This window comes from Chenopodium album, chromosome 18 (assembly GCF_948465745.1).
Source record: "Chenopodium album chromosome 18, dcCheAlbu1.1, whole genome shotgun sequence".
Classification (NCBI taxonomy): Eukaryota; Viridiplantae; Streptophyta; class Magnoliopsida; order Caryophyllales; family Amaranthaceae; genus Chenopodium; species Chenopodium album.
In genome coordinates, this window is record NC_137851.1 from 541968 (window position 1) to 561116 (window position 19149).

The 19149-nt window shown below is 34.5% G+C and overlaps 1 protein-coding gene across 1 annotated transcript; it reads left to right on the forward strand.

The window, feature by feature from the left end:
• The first annotated feature begins 1585 nt into the window (after positions 1-1585).
• On the forward strand, positions 1586-14842 carry LOC145591085 (trafficking protein particle complex II-specific subunit 120 homolog). The gene is made up of 10 exons (XM_081647473.1): positions 1586-2148; positions 4379-4585; positions 4691-4873; positions 5428-5537; positions 7155-7214; positions 7832-8117; positions 9619-9911; positions 10824-11695; positions 12891-13805; positions 14160-14842. Exons 1-10 carry the CDS (start codon positions 1738-1740, stop codon positions 14378-14380), a joined length of 3558 nt encoding a protein of 1185 aa, XP_081503599.1. The 5' UTR covers positions 1586-1737; the 3' UTR covers positions 14381-14842.
• The last annotated feature ends 4307 nt before the right edge of the window (positions 14843-19149 follow it).

Below are 19149 nucleotides of genomic sequence, written 5' to 3' on the forward strand. Positions count from 1 at the left end.
TTTTAGAAATTCCTTACATTTTAATAATATATCTTCACCCCACTATCTCTTACTTTATCATTTCTCACTCCTTTCATGGTCCCCACTTCCTCTCACATTCTTTTACTTTATCATTTCTCACTCCTCCAACCTACCCCACTAACATCTTATTTTATTAAAGTCAATAAAATCTCCTAAAACTACGTGTCGGTCAAAGTGTGTCACTTAAAAAAACACGGAGGGAGTAATAATAACAATATTGATACAATTCATTGTTCAAATGGTTATATTTTTTTGATACACATTTTCATAATCGGTTAGTTCTTCGTCCTCTTCGAAAAGAAAATATTTTAATTATATAGTATATTTTTCTTGAATATTTTAATATGTATATTTGTATATACACATATGTATAATAATAAATAATCAAAGATCACTAATCCGTAGTTAAAAATCACTAATTAATAAGTTCAGTTCAGTTCAGATGAGTTCAGTCAATGAGAACAGACCCTAACACTAACATATTACTCTCTCCATTCCCATATTTTTGCACCATTGCTAAAATATGGGTCAAATTTTGAAAAATGTGACCGTAAATTCGTGTTGCTCTACAAAAGAAAATATAGTCAATTGGATCTTGTTTGGTTAGTCTTATTGTAAATTTAATTAATATCAACTTTTTATAATTTTTACGCGTATGAAAATAGAGATATAAACGTTTTAACAAGTGTATTAGAGGGTGCACAAAGTCAAATGGGGTAAAAATAAAGGGACAGGGGGAGAATAAGACAAAGTTGTGAAATTCTGAATGTCTGGGTCGAGTTGAATCAACTCCCTTTATTTTTGCCTCGTTGCCAATTTTTGGGTCAAACTTTGAAAACTTAATCAATATGTATGTTAGTAAATGCTAATTGTCAATTTTATTTTTTTCATTTTTAATCGGGGTTTGTGAGCAAGTACTTTAATACAGTGTTATAAAAAAAATATTAATAATGTTATTTGGGTTGACTTTGTATTTCACCGGCTACCATTATAAATGTGTGCTTTTAGTTTACTCTTATAAATTGATTTTTTAAAACCCCTTTGTCTTCCTTCATCTTTACTTATATGGAGTACTTTTCATCCTTATATTACCTTACATTTCAATTTTTTTTCCTTTTTATTTGTTACTTTGTATTTTTTAAAAATTCTTATTTTGTTATCTTATGATTATACTATTAACATGTGGAACATGTTTTCTTAATCATTATATATGTTAACTTATGAACACAATTCTTCTTAATAACTTTAACAAATTGCTTATCTTATTGCTTGACGGAATTGACACCTCTAATTTTACTCGTTAAATCGGGTGTTACTGTCACCAATTGTGTATTTTTATTAGGTAAAAGCTGACGAACGTTGCGAGACGTTAGATAATAAGAAAACTAAATGTGAAAATATTATAATCAAATTAGCAATTTATACTGATCGACATATAATTTTGTCATACATTTCGAACTAATACTATTTAAAATAAAACTTCATTTTCCGTATATTAATTACTTATCTACGTCTGGAGACGTTTTTCAGCAAGATCCTTTTTTATTACGAGTATTGCATTTTACTATTCCCTGAAGCCCTTCCTTCCCAACAATTCGACATCATTCATTTTGCAGAAAACATACCAAAAACACAAAACCATCTCCGATCCACCTTCAAACACTTAAAATCCTCTCTCCTACAATCTCAATCTTCCACCTTCACACTCCCCCAAAAATGGAACCAGATGTAAGCATTGAATCAATGTGCACGATCCGAATAGCAGTGCTTCCAATCGGCCAAATCTCACCATCCCTTTTCAGAGAATACGCTTCTCTGTTAACCCTTCACTCAAAAATCGATCTTTCATCAATCAGTTCATTCTACACTGAACACCAGAAATCCCCCTTTACCCATCAACCTTGGGATTCTGGGTGTCTTCGTTTTAAGTTCATTCTTGGTGGGTCACCTCCTAGCCCTTGGGAAGATTTTCAATCCAATCGTAAAATTCTTTCTGTAATTGGGATCTTTCATTGCCCTTCTTCCCCTGATCTTGATTCTGTCAATGATCAGTTTAACATTGTTTGTAAGGGGTATAACTCTTCTTTGTCTCAGAAGTGCTTTGGGTTTTGCCCAAGTGATGAGCAGGTATTTGATCTATTTTACTTTCAATGTGATTCTTATGTAATTATCATGTAGAGTCCTGCAAAGGTAGTGATGTAAACGGGATTTGATCCGAGGTCTCGAGTATTTTGTGGGTGATTTGGATAGAAATGTCATATTGTTGTGGGATGAGGAGTTGATAATGTGGTATGCCTGTAATTATTATGTGATAACTGCATTTGGGAAATTGTTGATTTTATGGTTACTTTGGACTTGGATATGAACATTTTTAATGGAATGTCCTATTATGGATAGGACCAGGTAATATTACTATTATTGTTAATGTAATTTCCCATTTAGTTGTTGATTTTATGGTAAGTTAGATTTTGTGTTCATGTTGGCAGATCTTATGTTTAATGAAATGCATCATTTCATATAGTTGCCTTATATGTTCACCTGGGTTTATGTGTTATTTGATCAATATATCTGCTTTCTAGATTATGTGCAGTTTGTTAAGCTGGATCATAGGTATGAATTGGGTTCAAATTGGACTTCTTTTTCCGTAAACCAGGATTTTGTGTTTTAAGCAATTCTAAGCCATAGTACTCTTAACAGGGCTGAGACTATGAGTTATTGTGCTGCAAGTCTGTAACGTTGCTCGGTCTGTTTCAAGAATCCTTGTGCTTTTAGTATTGATTATCAGTATTACAAATGGACTTGGACTATTATTTGTTATTCAGTGTTCCAAATCTCTTGCAAGTTTATCCATGATCTTGTGTACAAGGCAGGGTTTGATATGTGTGAGAATTATTGATCCACGCATTCCTATTGTTTTTTTTTTAGTCTACAATACTGTAGGAAATGTTAAAGATGAACTGGGGGGGGGGGGGTTTGAGGTGAGAGGTGGAAATGTGCCCTTTGCCACAACAAAATATTGGCAATTTGGCATATCCAGGATAATTCAATGGAGTGGCATTGGCCTATCCTGATTGCTGATGTTTTAAAATATGATTCTTAGGTTGCTGATAGAATTGTGATGATGTTTGATAAGATTAACTTGGGGCACAATGACTCATAATAGATGAATGCAAGGCTGTTAGTCTTAATTGTTCTTTTACTCCATCCCAAATTAAGTCATATTGAGGTTTACACATACATATAAAAATTTGTTGATTATTACATTGGAATTTTAAAATTTACATGAATATTACATAGAGGATTTTGAGTAACCAGTGAAATTGTACTGTGACAAGGATAGTGGGAGGCAAATAATTTTGGTCAGAATGGCAGCCATTTTGAGATGCAGGGAGTTTGACTTTGAATATGAATATCTAATATTTTCATCACTCACTTGGCTCAAAATTTAACTATACCACCATCAAGATGCGTGTGAAGGGGCTTTAGCCTAGGGTAATAGGATGGTGCCATGGTGGGGGTTTCATTGTTAGTTAGTTACACATGAGGGATTGCGTTGGTCTCTTTAAGCAATTTTGTCAAAGCAAAGAGGCAATTCTTGTTAGACCTTGATTCTAAACTCTAAAGGCAGTTGATTTACCTACTATTAGTTAATCTTTAATAGGAATAGGGATATTGATTCAATGATTATAAGCTGAAACATTGTCTAAAATAGTTGTAATATTGTCTACTGTGGTCTCTTTTGATTTTGTGGAAATGGACAACATTTGGTTGTTTGTATATTATGTTACGGAGGACAGAGTTTGAGCCTTGCATTTCGATAACAGTGATCTTGAATTTCTCATAAGATTGAATTTTGGTTTTTATATATGTTCATGTAGAGGTGGAATCCAGAATGTTATCATTTTCATAGGTTCAGTTTTATTTGCCATGTACTTATGTTTGATTCACCTGCATTTGATTGTTCAATATTTAAGTTTTCTGGATTACATGGACATTGTAGTGTAGAGTCTGCTTGTGCCTTGAAGTTGTATTTGTTATACAAGTGACTCAGTGTTTCCCTGAACTCCAAAAAGTACCAGATTTGAATCTTTGATTCGGGGGCATAAATACATTTAGTAGCTCTGTACATTTTAAAGGTGTTACTGTGTTACAGTGGAATTTTCTGAGTATCTTTTATGGAGACAAAAGCTATGAGGGGCCACACAATTATCAACTGGTCTTGCTACAAATTTAAAGTGTGGAACTAGCTGTCCAGTTGTCCTATCAAATTCCATGTGTCCTGCTTCCTTGATCCTTTCTTTTCATCCTCTTTACTTGTAGATGCTTGGTTTAATGGGGCCTATATCTTCTCTTGCAGCTTAAAGATGGCAATAGAAGACAGGACAATTTGAACTTGTTTCCTCCTGCCGATAGACAGACTCTGGAGATGCATATGCACACAATGATGCAGGATATCGCTGCTTCATTGTTGATGGAATTCGAGAAATGGGTCCTCAAAGCAGAATCTGCTGGGACAATTGTCAAGACACCTCTGGATTCACAAGCCAGTCTCAGCTCAGAGGAGGTTTATGGTTTAGGTGTTTACATGGATTTAGATTTTAAATTTTCTTGCTCTGTAGCCTGGTTGCCCCTTCCCAGTGATTGTATCTGACTTGTGTGTTGGAAGCAGGTGATCAAGGCAAAAAAGCGGAGACTTGGCCGTGCACAGAAAACCATAGGAGATTACTGTCTTTTAGCCGGTTCACCTGTTGATGCCAATGCCCACTACAATACTGCTTTAGAACTTGCCAGATTGACAGGGGACTTTTTCTGGTATGCTGGGGCGCTTGAGGGCAGTGTTTGTGCATTAATGGTAATCTTTGGGCCCACTAGCTGTCTCATTATATGTCAATTATATTATATTATGCGCGGCATTATTTTTAGTCTATTCTGAGTATATCTGTTTAGCAAAAGTATGTTTCAAGATATGTGTCTTTTATCCCTTATATAGTAGAGAACTTTATTACAATCAGGCTTCCGTGGAATGCAAGTGATTACTAACTCCATAGTCTGTTCTAATGAGAATGGAACTGACTTGAAATCACTTAAATTGTATGTTTTTCATCAAGTAGATGTATTATCACTTTATCAGTCTGTAGTTTGTATTGTGAATCTTCATTTCGCTCTAGGGAGTATTTTTTTTTTCTCCTAGTTAATTTCTGTGCGTAGTCTCTTCCCTTTCTGTTTGAAGAAAGGGATTATAGCCCTTCATATATTGGTGACGTCTGCGACAAGGGTTATCATTTAGTTTGTATAAATCTAAGCTGGTATAATCTTTACTTACTGTTGGCCGTCTTATTTTTTCTGTGATCCAGCTTTTGATTGTTCACTTTTTTTGTTTGTTTGTTTGTGTGTGTGTGTGAATAGATGGATCGTATAGGCCAGAGGGATCCAGTTTTGGAGGACGAGGTGAAGTACCGGTATAATAGTGTCATTGTACACTATAGGAAGTCATTTATACAGGACAATTCACAGAGGTACAATCTACTCTATACTTGCTTTGTCTTTATGTTATGATTGTTATCTACAAGAATAGTTGGAACTTTTTTTTTTTTTTTTTTTTTTTTTTGAGAGGGAGAATTAATCACTGTGAAGTGGGCTTCTAATCAGATGCTCATCATTTTTGGTAGAAATCAATCATATTATATGAAATCACCCTTAACACTTAGTTTGCATACAGAGCATCACCTTGTCATTGTTTTTGCTGGTAAAAATCAAATATGTGTGTGAAATTATGTTTATTATTTATAGCCATTTCTCCAATTGCTCCTATATTTTCCCCTAGCAAAGAAGCAATTAAAATGGGTTGAACTTGGAAAAAAGGGAAAGGGATGTTGATACTTTTGGGGAAACAACAATTAAATTTATATTAAAGTTCATTGACAGAGATTTTCTAAAGATTTTTGATGTGAGCGCAGGTACTAAAAAGTGCGTTTTATGTAATATGTGGACCGATGAGGGCAGTTTTTTGATCCTCACTTTGGTTTATTTCTAGCGAATGATCCTATCTTTATCTTTAAGTCATTTATAAATTTGTCCACTTTGGAATAGATTTTGGATGTGAACATGGGAGGCTATTGGGAGTTTTGGACAAATATCATTTTAATTAATCAAAATCTAGTCAAAACTGGAGATCTAATCAGACTTGAACGTATATTTCAGCTGACAGAATTCATACCTTTATTTAAGGTGAAGAGAACATAGCCTCAGTTCACTTGAATGTTGCTTATTTGGTATGATCAAAATTGGTCTTTTTGTGATCTATGATCTAATATGAATGTCTTTTTTCTGATTGAATATGATCCAAACTTATTACTTATTCTATGATCTAATCAACATACTAGATTAGATAAGACCAAAAATATTTGAATGTTTAGACTATATACATTGAAATGAATCTAACAAGATCTTACTTGATGATGCATTTCCTTATATATTAGCGTAAAAATATGGTCAAACTTCTGTCGAACAAGACATGATCATACCAAACCATTAAAATCCAAAACATAGAAAACCAGACCTCCAAACAATTTATTCTAGATGAAGAGAACATATGCTAGCATGTTATGGAACAAAGTATTAACTTTCTTAAGCAAAGGGCTTAGTTTACAAAGGCTGTGTCGCAAAGCACAAAGGGTTTTTGGAAGGCGTGCACATCCCTGCACCTATTGTAGCCTTGTAAGTTGCTACACCCTGTTTTTCAAAGAAGCAATTAGGCCTGAAGTTCAGTGCCCCCCCCCCCCCCCCCCTCTCTCTCTCTCTCTCTGGCACTTTTTATAAAGCTAAGAGTCTAAGACTGAGGTTGGGGAAAGTTGATAATTCGACTTTCTTTTTTTTAATTTTTTTAATGGTTTTGGTTATAAGGAGAATAGATGGAATGTTCATTCCAATGGAATTTGAGCTCACAAGAATGGATTGATGGCAAAATCCCCACAGGGTTCATAATATTTATTAGAGTTCATAGTTGCAAAGAAATTGTTTGCACTCTATTCTTGCACATTTCAGCTTTTGATGTATAATGATATAATCTTTGAAAATTAAAAAACCCCTTTGATGTGTTAGCCTGACCATACAGTCTTGTTACTCTCTTGCAGAGTTTCACCTGTGAGCTTTGAACTTGAGGCTACTTTGAGGCTGGCCCGATTCCTTTGCAGGTGATTCCTTTATGGCATATTTTTTCCTAATCATCTTGCTTACCTTCTTGATATAATTTGTTTGTGAAAATTCCAAATGGTCTGAGGTTGAAAAATCAGATTAGTGAGTAAATATTCTCTGTTATTTATGTTGTTGCATAATGGAATCTAGAAGTGATGTTGTTTATTCCTTTTGATGACTATGTTAAACAAACTTTATCTCAGTAGTTGGAATGCTACCTTCAGTTTAGACAGATACAATTGTTTATATCTTAAAGTTAATTTCAATTACTCTGCTCTAAATATTGATTCTGTTGTTATAGAGTATGTATCATTATATGTTTTTAGTATAGTTGCGATGGATGGTTACCCACTACATCTTGGCCTTGTAATGCTGGTAGTATAGAAATTAAGTTCCACTCCGTAATATATTTTGAGCCATTAAGGGCTGTACCTGAAATGGTTGAAGCTGTTGGTCTTTATATTTTCTATTCTACACAACTGGTAGATCTTTTTATACTTGCTTTTCCTTACCTGGTGATGGTTTGAATTTTACAGTCTAAGATTGGAAGTTGTATTCTGCTCCTTCCCTCACGATTTTTTAATCTTGGTCCTTGCAAATTATTTCATTTTGTCAGAAGGGAACAATCTAAAGATGTAGTAGAACTACTGACAAATGCAGCAGATGGCGCAAAATCATTGATTGATGCCACTGATCGATTAGTACTATATGTTGAGATAGCTCGACTTTATGCAAGGCTTGGGTATGAGAGAAAAGCCGCCTTCTTCTCAAGGCTGGTAGCACAGCTGTATCTGCAACAGGATAATAGATTTGCCGCTATAAGTGCCTTGCAAGTGTTGGCTATATCAACAAAAGCTTATCGTGTTGAAAGCAAAGCATCTAGGGCCAGAGATTTGCTTCCTGTGAGTAATTAATGGCTTATATTAAAGTTTGATCTTTGCAAAGCTTGTTCTTAAACTAGTATCTTGTATTGAAGCTGTTGTTTTGAAAACGAAGAATAATATATGTTATTAGCACCTTCCTCTGTATGATCAGAATGTTGATCAACACTTCCAAGTTGTCTTCTTGCTCTCAAATGTGAGAGAATGTACTGTATTTGTGCATTCATGGTAAGGAGTACAAGAAGACAATTATGGAGTGCAGGTAAGCATGGCTTCATATATGTTGGAAGAGTTAATGAGGGAATAAGCTGACTTCAGCTGCTGCTTATTTTCCAGTTCTTCTTAGGGTATTGGCTGATTGCTTTTAGCTTGAATGCAATATTTTAGTCTGATAATCTGATTGAGTCCTGTGTCATCCCATGACAGAATTTTTTTTAATGAAAATCATCTCATGTAACTCGAACAATCTGTATGCATGGAGGAGAAGAAATTTTCTTTGAATGGCTGTATTTTCTCGGAGATTTTTTTACATTATGAAAATGTGGCAATTTCTGTCTTCTACCCATTTGGAAATGTTGCCAATTATGTGATATTTATTTCTCTCCTGTTTGAATGAATTCCTAGTTTCCTGCACCCATTGTTCCTAGAGAACAATGTCAAATGAGCTTACAATGCGATAAGGTGCAATTACTGCTCATACCTATTGAATTCTTTGCATATTGTAGCATTGTTTATGCCTTTAGTGAGACTCATCGCTAAGATATGTTTGGGGGGATGGGGGGGGGGGGTTAATTTAGAATTATGTAGCCTTATCAGTCGCAAAGGGGATCTATACTCTATAGACCCTTGATCAAATAGGCAATTTACCATGCTTAGTGACATTTCTACGTAGCCTTATTACTGTGCTTAGTGAGGACTTTTGTTTCAGTTTGTTCTTTGTGGAATCTAAAGCTCAAATTTTTTTTTTTCTAATAATATAACATTTCTGATATTGTTTAAAATCTCATATTGTATACCTATTATCTCTGTTTTAATGTGCCTATTGGACTTAAACCTCTAATTCTCATTCAAATTGATTGAGCTGGGAGCAGCACTCTGTATTTTAGTGATATTCTTGTAATATCCTGTAAAGGTGAATAACTTTATAGTCTTACAATAAATTAGATGGCAAATTTGTTTCATTACGACATCAGAGGAGCCCTTCAGCCCTTCCTAAATTATATCCCGTACATATTGCATCTTGTATATTCAACGAGTCTCTATTAAATGCCCATGTAGTTTACCTTTAGGCTAGAAGCTGCAAAACTTTGTTTAGTATTGTTCTTGCGACTTTGTTAAGGAAAATAACTTTTTTGTTTGCTGCCTTGTAACTCTCTCTCTCTCTCTCTCTCTCTCTCTCTCTCTCTCTCTCTCTCTCTCTTTTCCTTCCCCACCCCCCCCCCCCCTCTCTTTTTCTGTAAGACTTGAGCTGTTAAAATTGTCCTTCACTTTCTTTCAACTGTCTACCTTTTGTTGATGATAGGAAAATGGATCAAGTCCTGTGGATGGTGGAAAGATGAATCTCAATTCTATAGTTTCACTATTCGAGTCCCAGTGGAGCACTCTACAGATGGTTGTGCTTAGAGAAATTCTTCAATCTGCTGTGCGAGCTGGTGATCCTCTTGCTGCATGGAGTGCGGCTGCGCGACTGTTGAGAAGTTACTATCCTCTTATTACACCAGCTGGTCAAGATGGTCTTGCAACTGCTTTAACGAACTCAGCAGCTAGGCTTCCTTCAGGGACTCGCTCTGCTGACCCTGCTTTGCCTTTCATTCGGTAAATTCTGGCCATAATTGTCTTTTTCATTTTGTTTATGCATGGCAGAATTGGCATCTTCAGATTCCTGTGAAACTTGATAGTTAGCCCAGCCTGCAGAAGTGGTGCCAAATGTGTTCTTAATCTGCAAAGTGATTTCAGTATCGTGCCATACTCTAAAAATAAGAAAATAAACCTTGACACCAATATGGATGTTACAGCAATATTATGAAATAGTATATGTTACAGCAATATTCATTGTATAATAGTATATGTTTTCTGAATCAATCTGTGTGATCTCATGTAGTTTCTTGTTCTTTTGTAAAATATTGAGTTGCTTTTATAAAAATAGTAACTACAACCATGGCAATCTCAGAAACCCATCATGTTTTTAAAAAATTTTATGATTATTTTTTCAGTATTCTTTATTTGCTTCATGTTTTAGCTGTTGGAGGACTGTTAAATGTTAAGCCAACTTAAGTTACTCTGTAGCTTTTTTGTGCTATTGTTACATTGTATGCTTTCTATATGTTTATCTCTATGCTAATTGCCACAAATTGTTCATTTACTTTTACATCGCCTGCCCCTATGTTTCAGTTGCAGAACCTTTATTACACATATCTAGCATCTTACGTAGGAATAGGCTACATGTTTTAGCTTAAGTTGGACGTGTTGATGATTTGTTCTCATTTATCTTGATGCTCTCAATCTGCTGTCTACCTTTAAGGTGGAGGTTGGTGAAGAACTATTACTCCCACATCCGGTGTAAAGTTGATGGGATCAATCAATGTAATGATAGTAATCTAAAAGCTATTTTGAATGCACTAGATCATCTTAAAATTTAAACCTTGCAGTGACAGCTTGCACTTTTGCTACCTATCTATATATATCAGGTATAAGTTTGGTTTATGTGATGTGTTTGTTTGGATGCAGATTACATTCTTTTCCAATCAGTCCATCTCAGATGGATATTGTGAAGCGCACTTCTGGAAGAGAAGATTGGTGGGCGGGTGCTGCTCCTTCAGGACCTTTTATTTACACTCCATTTAGCAAAGGGGACACTAATATTAACAGTAAGCAAGAGCTGATTTGGGTTGTTGGTGAACCAGTTCAGGTGCTTGTTGAATTGGCCAACCCATGCGGTTTTGATTTGGTTGTCGATAGTATTTATCTCTCAGTTCCTACTGGAAACTTTGATGCTTTCCCCATCAGTGTGACTCTTTCCTCTAATTCATCAAAAGTTATTGCATTATCTGGAATTCCTACATCTGTGGGACCCATAACAGTTCCAGGATGCATTGTTCACTGCTTTGGAGTTATCACTGAACATCTTTTTAGAGACGTTGATAACCTGCTGCTTGGTGCAGCACAAGGGCTTGTTTTGTCTGATCCTTTCCGCAGCAGTGGCTCCCCAACTTTGAGAAATGTATCAGTCCCAAATGTTTCCGTGGTTTCACCTCTGCCATTGCTTGTCTCGCATGTTGTAGGTGGTGATGGCGCTGTCATTCTATATGAAGGTGAAATTCGTGATGTGTGTATAAGCCTGGCCAATGCAGGAACAGTTCCAGTTGAGCAAGCACATATATCATTGTCTGGGAAATACCAAGATGCTGTTGTTTCAATTGCATATGAAAATTTGAAATCTGCCCTTCCACTTAAACCAGGTGCAGAGATCACTTTACCAGTGACGATCAGAGCCTGGCAACATACCACTGTGGACTTTGATACTGCTGCAGGGAGGTCTGGGGGTTTGGGACGACAGTCAAAAGATGGGACCAGCCCGATGTTGATGATTCATTATGCAGGTATGTATTTAGTCATGAGACATTGAGATTGCAGATTGGCATGATTTTTGTCAGCATTTCTATTCTAAACACAAGTCTAGTTACCACTTGGCACTACTCTTCCAGTATAATCTAAACTAGATAACTCCTGAGCCATGCTCGGTTTTTAAAATTAATGGCAATTGAAATTCAAATATAGAAGTGCCTAGAAAAATGTGCATAACATAAATAATTAAATCATAAAGTTCCTATGCAAATTAATAATTCTGTAAACATCTAAAAAAAAAAGAATAAAGTTTAGGAGAGAAAATTCCCTCCGAAAAAACTCTGCTTTAGTATAGCTGTATAGGTATATAGATATGTCCTCATGTAATTCTAGAGAAATAGCTATGAATTCATAGGCCAACTATCGCTGTACACAAAAATAAGAAAATATAAAGGAGTTATTCTTCCCTTTCTCTCCTTTTGATCTCCTCTGCATCATTTTCACATTTTGTTCTCCCTTTTCATCCAGAATAAAAAAAATTCTTCACATTCATGATCGATATATATATTTTTTTCATTTCCCTCTCTCCTATTTTCTCTTTTCTACATAAGTTACTTGATAATGTTTAATAAACATATTGGGTGTTTGATTAGGTCTCAGCATAATATTGAATTTTTGTTATAAACAACTTACACATTTTTCAGTGTGGCTTGATCAATGATTGAACTTGCTTTCCCTATTAACCAAGTTTGTTGATTTTCTAATGAACAACTTCTGTTTAGCTCCAGCAAACCCCTCTCCCCCTTTTTATAAATTATTTTAGCGAATGCAAACCTTCATGAATGACTTATGGTGCATGAAGATTGTTGCTTTAGCTTGTAGGGTTTTTTTTTTTTTTTTTTTTAGTGGAGACAAAATTCTGCTCTGCATGCTTCCTATTGCTTTACTATTTCTGTGTGGTACTTGAGTGGTTGCCTTGGTGTTCATGGTTCTGCTCACGTCTGCATTGTATGGTTATGACTTAATTGCTGCACATTCACATGCCTCGTCATGAATCTCCTTTAAATTATCCATCTTAGTTTTTTCCAAATATTTGAAAAAAAATCGGAACACCAGCCACAAGCTCTTATTAACCCCCCCTCCCACTCCCCTTCTTTCTTCCTTTCGTGTTAATGTTGAAAAGATCTAATAGATTTATTATTCTATTTTACAAATGGATCTCTTTGCCAGGGCCCTCGGGATGTGACATGGAGTCTGCAGCAGACAATACCGTTGTACCTCCTGGAAGACGCTTAGTTGTGCCATTGAATGTCTGTGTTTCACAGGGATTATGTTTTGTGAAGGCTCGTATGTTGTCAATGGAGATTCCTGCTCATGTTGGCAAAAACCTTCCTAAACCATCTATAGCAGAAAATGATACTGAGCTATCTTCAGGCTCTAACAGAATTGAAAGATTGGTGAAAAAGGATCCATATAGGGGTACTTGGGGACTGCGTTTCCTTGAACTTGAGCTGTCTAATCCTACTGATGTTGTATTTGATATTAGCGTTTCTGTTCTGCTCGAAAATTCTAGTAACGAGGATAGTTCTACTGACCAAGAACCTGCTGAGTTTGGCTATCCAAAAACCACCATTGATAGGGATTCCTCTGCTAGAGTGCTGATACCACTGGAACATTTTAAGTTACCAGTTCTTGATGCTTCCTTTTTTATAAAGGAGCGTTTGGTTGATAGAACTTCTAGTGGTAGAAATTCAAGCTATTCAGAGAAGAGTGCTAAAGCCGAGCTAAATGCTTGTATAAAGAACTTGATATCAAGGATTAAAGTCCGATGGGAATCTGGAAGGAACAACACTGGAGAACTGAATATCAAGGATGCAATGCGAGCGGCCCTTCAATCATCTGTTATGGATGTGCTGCTCCCTGATCCCTTGACTTTTGCCTTTCGGCTTGCTCGGGGTGGTTTAGGAGATGATCTACAGAGTTCTGCAACAGAGAGCTCAGTGTTAGCACATGACATGACTCCTATGGACGTTCTGGTTCGTAATAATACCAAGGAATTGATCAAGATGAATCTCAGCATTACATGCAGAGACGTAGCTGGAGAGAACTGTCTTGAGGGTCCCAACGCTACTGTATTGTGGGCTGGTAAGTAGAACTTTGGGGCATTTCTTCTCGTATATTTTTCTTTTTATGGTGATGATTTTGGAGAGCAAAGAAGTACTAGTACGTACAATCTTATTTGGTGAATTTGTCATTAACTGTTACGGAAATTAATTATGCTAGTATTTCAACTTTACATTGAACCAGATGTGTTGTTTGCTGAAAAATGACCACTGTTAATTGTCTACTTAAAGATAGAAGCTCCTTGTATATGGTCTAGTGTAAGTTTGTTAACATGCATTTCGTACTAAATGAAATGCTAAACACAAGGGGTGAGTTTGTGCCAGTTAGCCTGTTAGGCCGATTACTGATTCTTATCGTATTGCTGCTTTTGTTTAGGTGTTCTCTCTGGAATTACTTTGGAAGTACCTCCGCTTCAGGAAATTAAGCACCAATTCTCATTGTATTTCCTCGTACCTGGTGAATACACCTTAGTTGCTGCCTCAGTGATCAATGATGCTAACGAGATCCTTAGGGCACGTGCAAGTAGTGATTCACCCACCGAACCAATTTTCTGTCGAGGACCTCCTGTTCACATCAATGTTTGTGGGGCGGCGTGATTGGTGGTTTGCTGAAATTGATTGCCATTAATTAGGCAGAGATTAGCAGGTTACTTTATACATTGGGCTTGAATACAAATCCGGCTCTTGGGTCCTGTTGCAGACATCATTTGAGTTTGTACCCGTTGTTGCATAATTTTGCTGCTCTAGGGGTTGTTGAGTTGGAACTTTTGGTGATCAGCATATGGGCATACAGCTAGGTGTGAAAGCCTGTTAGGTTGTATACATGTATTATTATGATTCGAATTCTGGGGTTTTTTTTTTTTTTGGGGTAGTTCCTTTTAGAATTCTCTGGGCAAGTCTGATAATCATCTCATCTTCCAAATTTTTGGAAAAATTGATCGAGCATTTTTTTAATTGAAATGTTTCATTGTTAGACTGCAACAATATTTGAAATAATAATCAAAATTCAGGTACTTGTTACTTGAAGATGATAATTAATCATGATACACAATTAATCATGCAATATGTGCATGATTTTCCGACTATTCAAAACAGGTGCTCAATTTTATAGTTTGAGCCATATTTTTTTTTAAAGAAAATGTAGTGTTTATAATTTGTGCACACAAAAATAACAATACTAAAAGAAAAACACAGTTGTCACAAAAACTTAACATATGTAGTATATTTCCTTTGTCCCCCTTTATTTGCATCATGAGTCATATGGTGCAAACATAAAGAGATAAAGGGAGTACTAATATTAAATTTATTAGAATGTCGTAAAGGACTAAAGGATAATAATACCCATAACTTATATACTCCGTATTAAACACTTATTAGAATGTCTTATCTCTTTAATATTAAGTGACCATTTAAACTTAGAGAAAATGCAAAAAATCGTATGAAAGCTTCTCTAATGTCATTCTCAGTTAGTTAAAGCTTCATGATGAATCCAAAAATTAAAAAGACAACAAATATTAAAATACGTCAGCTGGGAGTCGAACCCGGGTCTATTGCTTGAAGGCAATTATCCTAAGTCCTAACTGTTGGATTATTGACGCAATGGCCTGTTGATTATTATATAGTTTAGATAAATTCAAAATAATTTTTTTTTTTTCCTTTTTGAAAGCATCCAACATAAAGTCTTAAATAATCAAAAAAAAAAAAAAAAAAAGAAAAAGCCCAAATTCATGTATTGGGTCCCTTATTGGGCTAATAGGACAACAAGTAGTTGTAATTTGCCCAATGGTAAGGCCCGATTTGAATTTTTGTTACATCAAATCAATAAACAATGAAATATCAAATATTCTCCCATGCCATACAAAGAGTCATCAACATCAACCAACAGGAAGTTAAGAAAATAAAATAGGAATATAAATTTATAGACTATGGTTTTTAACTTTAATTTTTATGTTTTACCTACTCTTTAATTCATAGTCCATTAACAAAAAGAGTGTGACATCACATAAAATGGCAAAATGAAACATATTATCATGTTAGCTAATTTCATATAAAGCTCATTATCTCTTTCTCCTTTTTCTTTTATTTTATCTTTCATCATGTTTTCAACTTAGCTTATCTTGTCAATTAACCTACAATACAAGGATTTTCTTATGTGGGGTTAAGGTTCTATCCTTTCACTTTAATAGTCATAACTTAGACCATATTCTTCCAAGTATTAAGGATTGAATTTGACATTGATATATACCTATGCATTTAAAATTTCTGTTTTTTTTCCCACCCTAAAATTCTATTGCTTGTTAGATGAAACGAGTGTACAACACTTATCCAACGATGACCCACTTTAGTGATAAGCCCAAGTCTTGAATTAATCACACCGTTCATATCTTTAGTAGACTTGACAACCTATCCGGACAGACTTAACTTGATCAGTATTACACGTTATCTCCATTATTGATTTTTCTTCTATAATAAACCCGAACTAACATATTAGCACGAATTCACTCTGGCTCGCTACACCATATTATAATAATGATAAAAATGTGCAACATTAAATTAGATAAAGAGGAATAATAAAAGGTAGGATTGGTTTGGTATTGGCCATAATGATCTCATGGGGTATCAATGATTTATGAGCTGGACTGTCTATGTGTGTGTGTGAGCAGGAAGCTCTTATTGAAACTGTTGAGATTTCAGGTTCTTGTAAAAGAGGAGAGAGAAAGTGGTAAAGTGGTCCATGAATAAAAAGGGTTTAAATTTAGAAGTGGTAAAGTGGTCCAAATTTTGGAAAGCAACCTAAGAGAAAACAAGGTGGCAAAGTAAGGAACATAAGGTGGGCAATTGGGTTTATGGATATTAATGCCCACCCATTCGAACAAATTTAAAGCTTCATTTTCATCAATTATAAACCTCATATATATACTCCTTCCTATAAAAATCTAAAGCTGTCATGTTAATTTATCCCTTTGAGTAAATGCCAAATCTATCGTATTCCTTCATTTAATCCGATCTTTCGCTTTTTCTGTATTATTGTTACCCGCTTCTCTCTAGAAATGAAATTTGTCATACTGTACTGATTAATTAAAGGCTGATTTACATTATTATTTTAAGATTATAAATGGTAATCTAAGCACATAATTAATAAATGAACAAAAATAGAAGAGAAAGTATTTACATATAATAATTGAACCCATCTATTAAAGCTAGGTAAGCATCTTGTGTCAAATTATCTTAAAGCGAATATAAAGAGAAAAAACATAATATACGTACATAAGTTCATCACTAACCAAAAAAATTTGAATAATTTTATACAAATTATTTTGCAATTTACTTTGACTACACTTGTTTTTCTTTATCTATGAAGAAGTAACACATAGTTATCATTATATTTCATTAAATATTTTACATTTTATCAAACAAAATGTCCCGTAATTTTGCATGTAAGATCACCAATATAACGTCTGTAATCAAATCCCGTCTAATCATTTGAGCCCATGGCTATTTATGAACCTAAAAAACCAATTAATCACGTCTATAGAAAAATTAAAAGTAATTAGAAGAAAATGTTGATGAAAGAATCCGGAAAAACTACGCGAGAAACAATTGTAAAGTCAATTATCATAGGTGAAGGAGCATAAATTTGGGAGCCCACCTTATAGAAATTCCCTTGATGATTGAAACTCAAATAAAAATCCTTCTTTATTATTTTGCGTCCACCTTATTATAAAGTACTGGTGCATTTGCATATTGAAGGTACCACATGAAATATTTTTGGCCTACTAATAATATCGATATTTTCTACTATTATGACTATATATGTAATGTATCTCAACGTCCAAGCAAATTATAATTACAAAATAATGGCATTGATTGATAAGCATATGGAAAAAGTAAAATTATTATCTGATTTTGATTTTGACAATGAATTATGATCACGTTTGAGTTCCAAACTGTTTTATAATACGAGTTTTACATTTTGTAGGGGTTGGTGAAGCAAATTAGATCCTAAATGCGTGATCCCAATGTATTTTATATATAAGTTTGATTACAAGGTTAGGGGTAAACATACGTATGTAGACCGGGTTGGATTATCAACTAGGTCATTCATATGAAAACGAAAATGATCTTATTACAAGATGTTTATAACATAACCGCTTAATAATATAATTATCCTTAATTAATATAACATAACCGCTTCTATAGACAACGTTGATGGCCCGATGCCAACCTGAACGACCTTAATTAAACATGCATGGTGTACCTGTAATCAAACAACTATCATAGTCTTGTAATACACTAATCGATATCTTATTACCTATCTAACTAATTAAGATTTGATGACATTAAGTAGTGGTAGAGCTAGGTTCCCAAGCAACCTATCCAACCCTATCATATAATGTTTTTTAATTCTTGAAACCATTTCAACTTTAGAAATTTGATAATTAAGGCTTTTTTTTGGCTGAGTTGACATAAATTAAAATGATTACCAACACATAATTTCTTAGTTATATTTGCTATAACGTAAAATACTTTAATGTAATTTCGTTCCATACACTTTTATATCAACTAAACGATCACCCGATAATATCATTCTTCTTATATATGGATAAGAGGATAGATCATGTCAAGGTAGTGGGACAAACAAATTGTCACGCGTGATGAAGATTAATACTCAAGAAAAACAATGAATTCATTCATTCGAACCAATAAAGCAATTTCCTTCTTGTATACGTTAGCATGAATGAGAAAAGGTTATTTTATTTTGGTCTATTTATTATACTTTACATTCTAGCTACTTAAATTATAAAGCTAGTCCAGAAATGCCAAAATTGCCTTCAATCCATCAAAATTTTTGGAAACCAACCTTCCAAGTCAGAATTGACAGCAAATAATTCATGTATATAGCGATGATTTGTGTGATAGGAATTATTTGTAATCTACAATGTATTTTTCTCTTTATTTATATTATGTGATTATTGTTGATACCTAACTACTCGTATTAGTCGTATACAGTACGGAGTACTATTTAAAGAGTCATTCTATTCATAAAATGACTTATCATTACTTAAAAGTAATGTATTTGTTTTTTTACAATGTCCCATAAAAGAAAAATAAAAAGCAACAAGAACAACATGACAAAAAACTAAATAGTGTAAAGCTATAAGTACTATTGTTATGAATTGAATTTTAAGATAAAAAGGCTAAAAACTAATAGTTCGTAATCCAACTTACAAAATGTATGACTATTGATTTGCACGAAAATGTAGGGTATGATTTTTGAAATTTTTATGACAAGCACTCCGTACAAGCTCCATTAGAATCAAGCGAACACACAATTTTCCATCATTTTTTTGTTTTGTTATGAATAT

Coding starts and splice junctions, on each gene's coding strand:
- LOC145591085 (XM_081647473.1), top strand. CDS start 1,738: ATGGAACCAGATGTAAGCATTGAATCAATGTGCACGATCCGAATAGCA. Junction 4,586..4,690: donor CCAGTCTCAGCTCAGAGGAG/GTTTATGGTTTA, acceptor TGTTGGAAGCAG/GTGATCAAGGCAAAAAAGCG. Junction 7,215..7,831: donor CTGGCCCGATTCCTTTGCAG/GTGATTCCTTTA, acceptor TCATTTTGTCAG/AAGGGAACAATCTAAAGATG.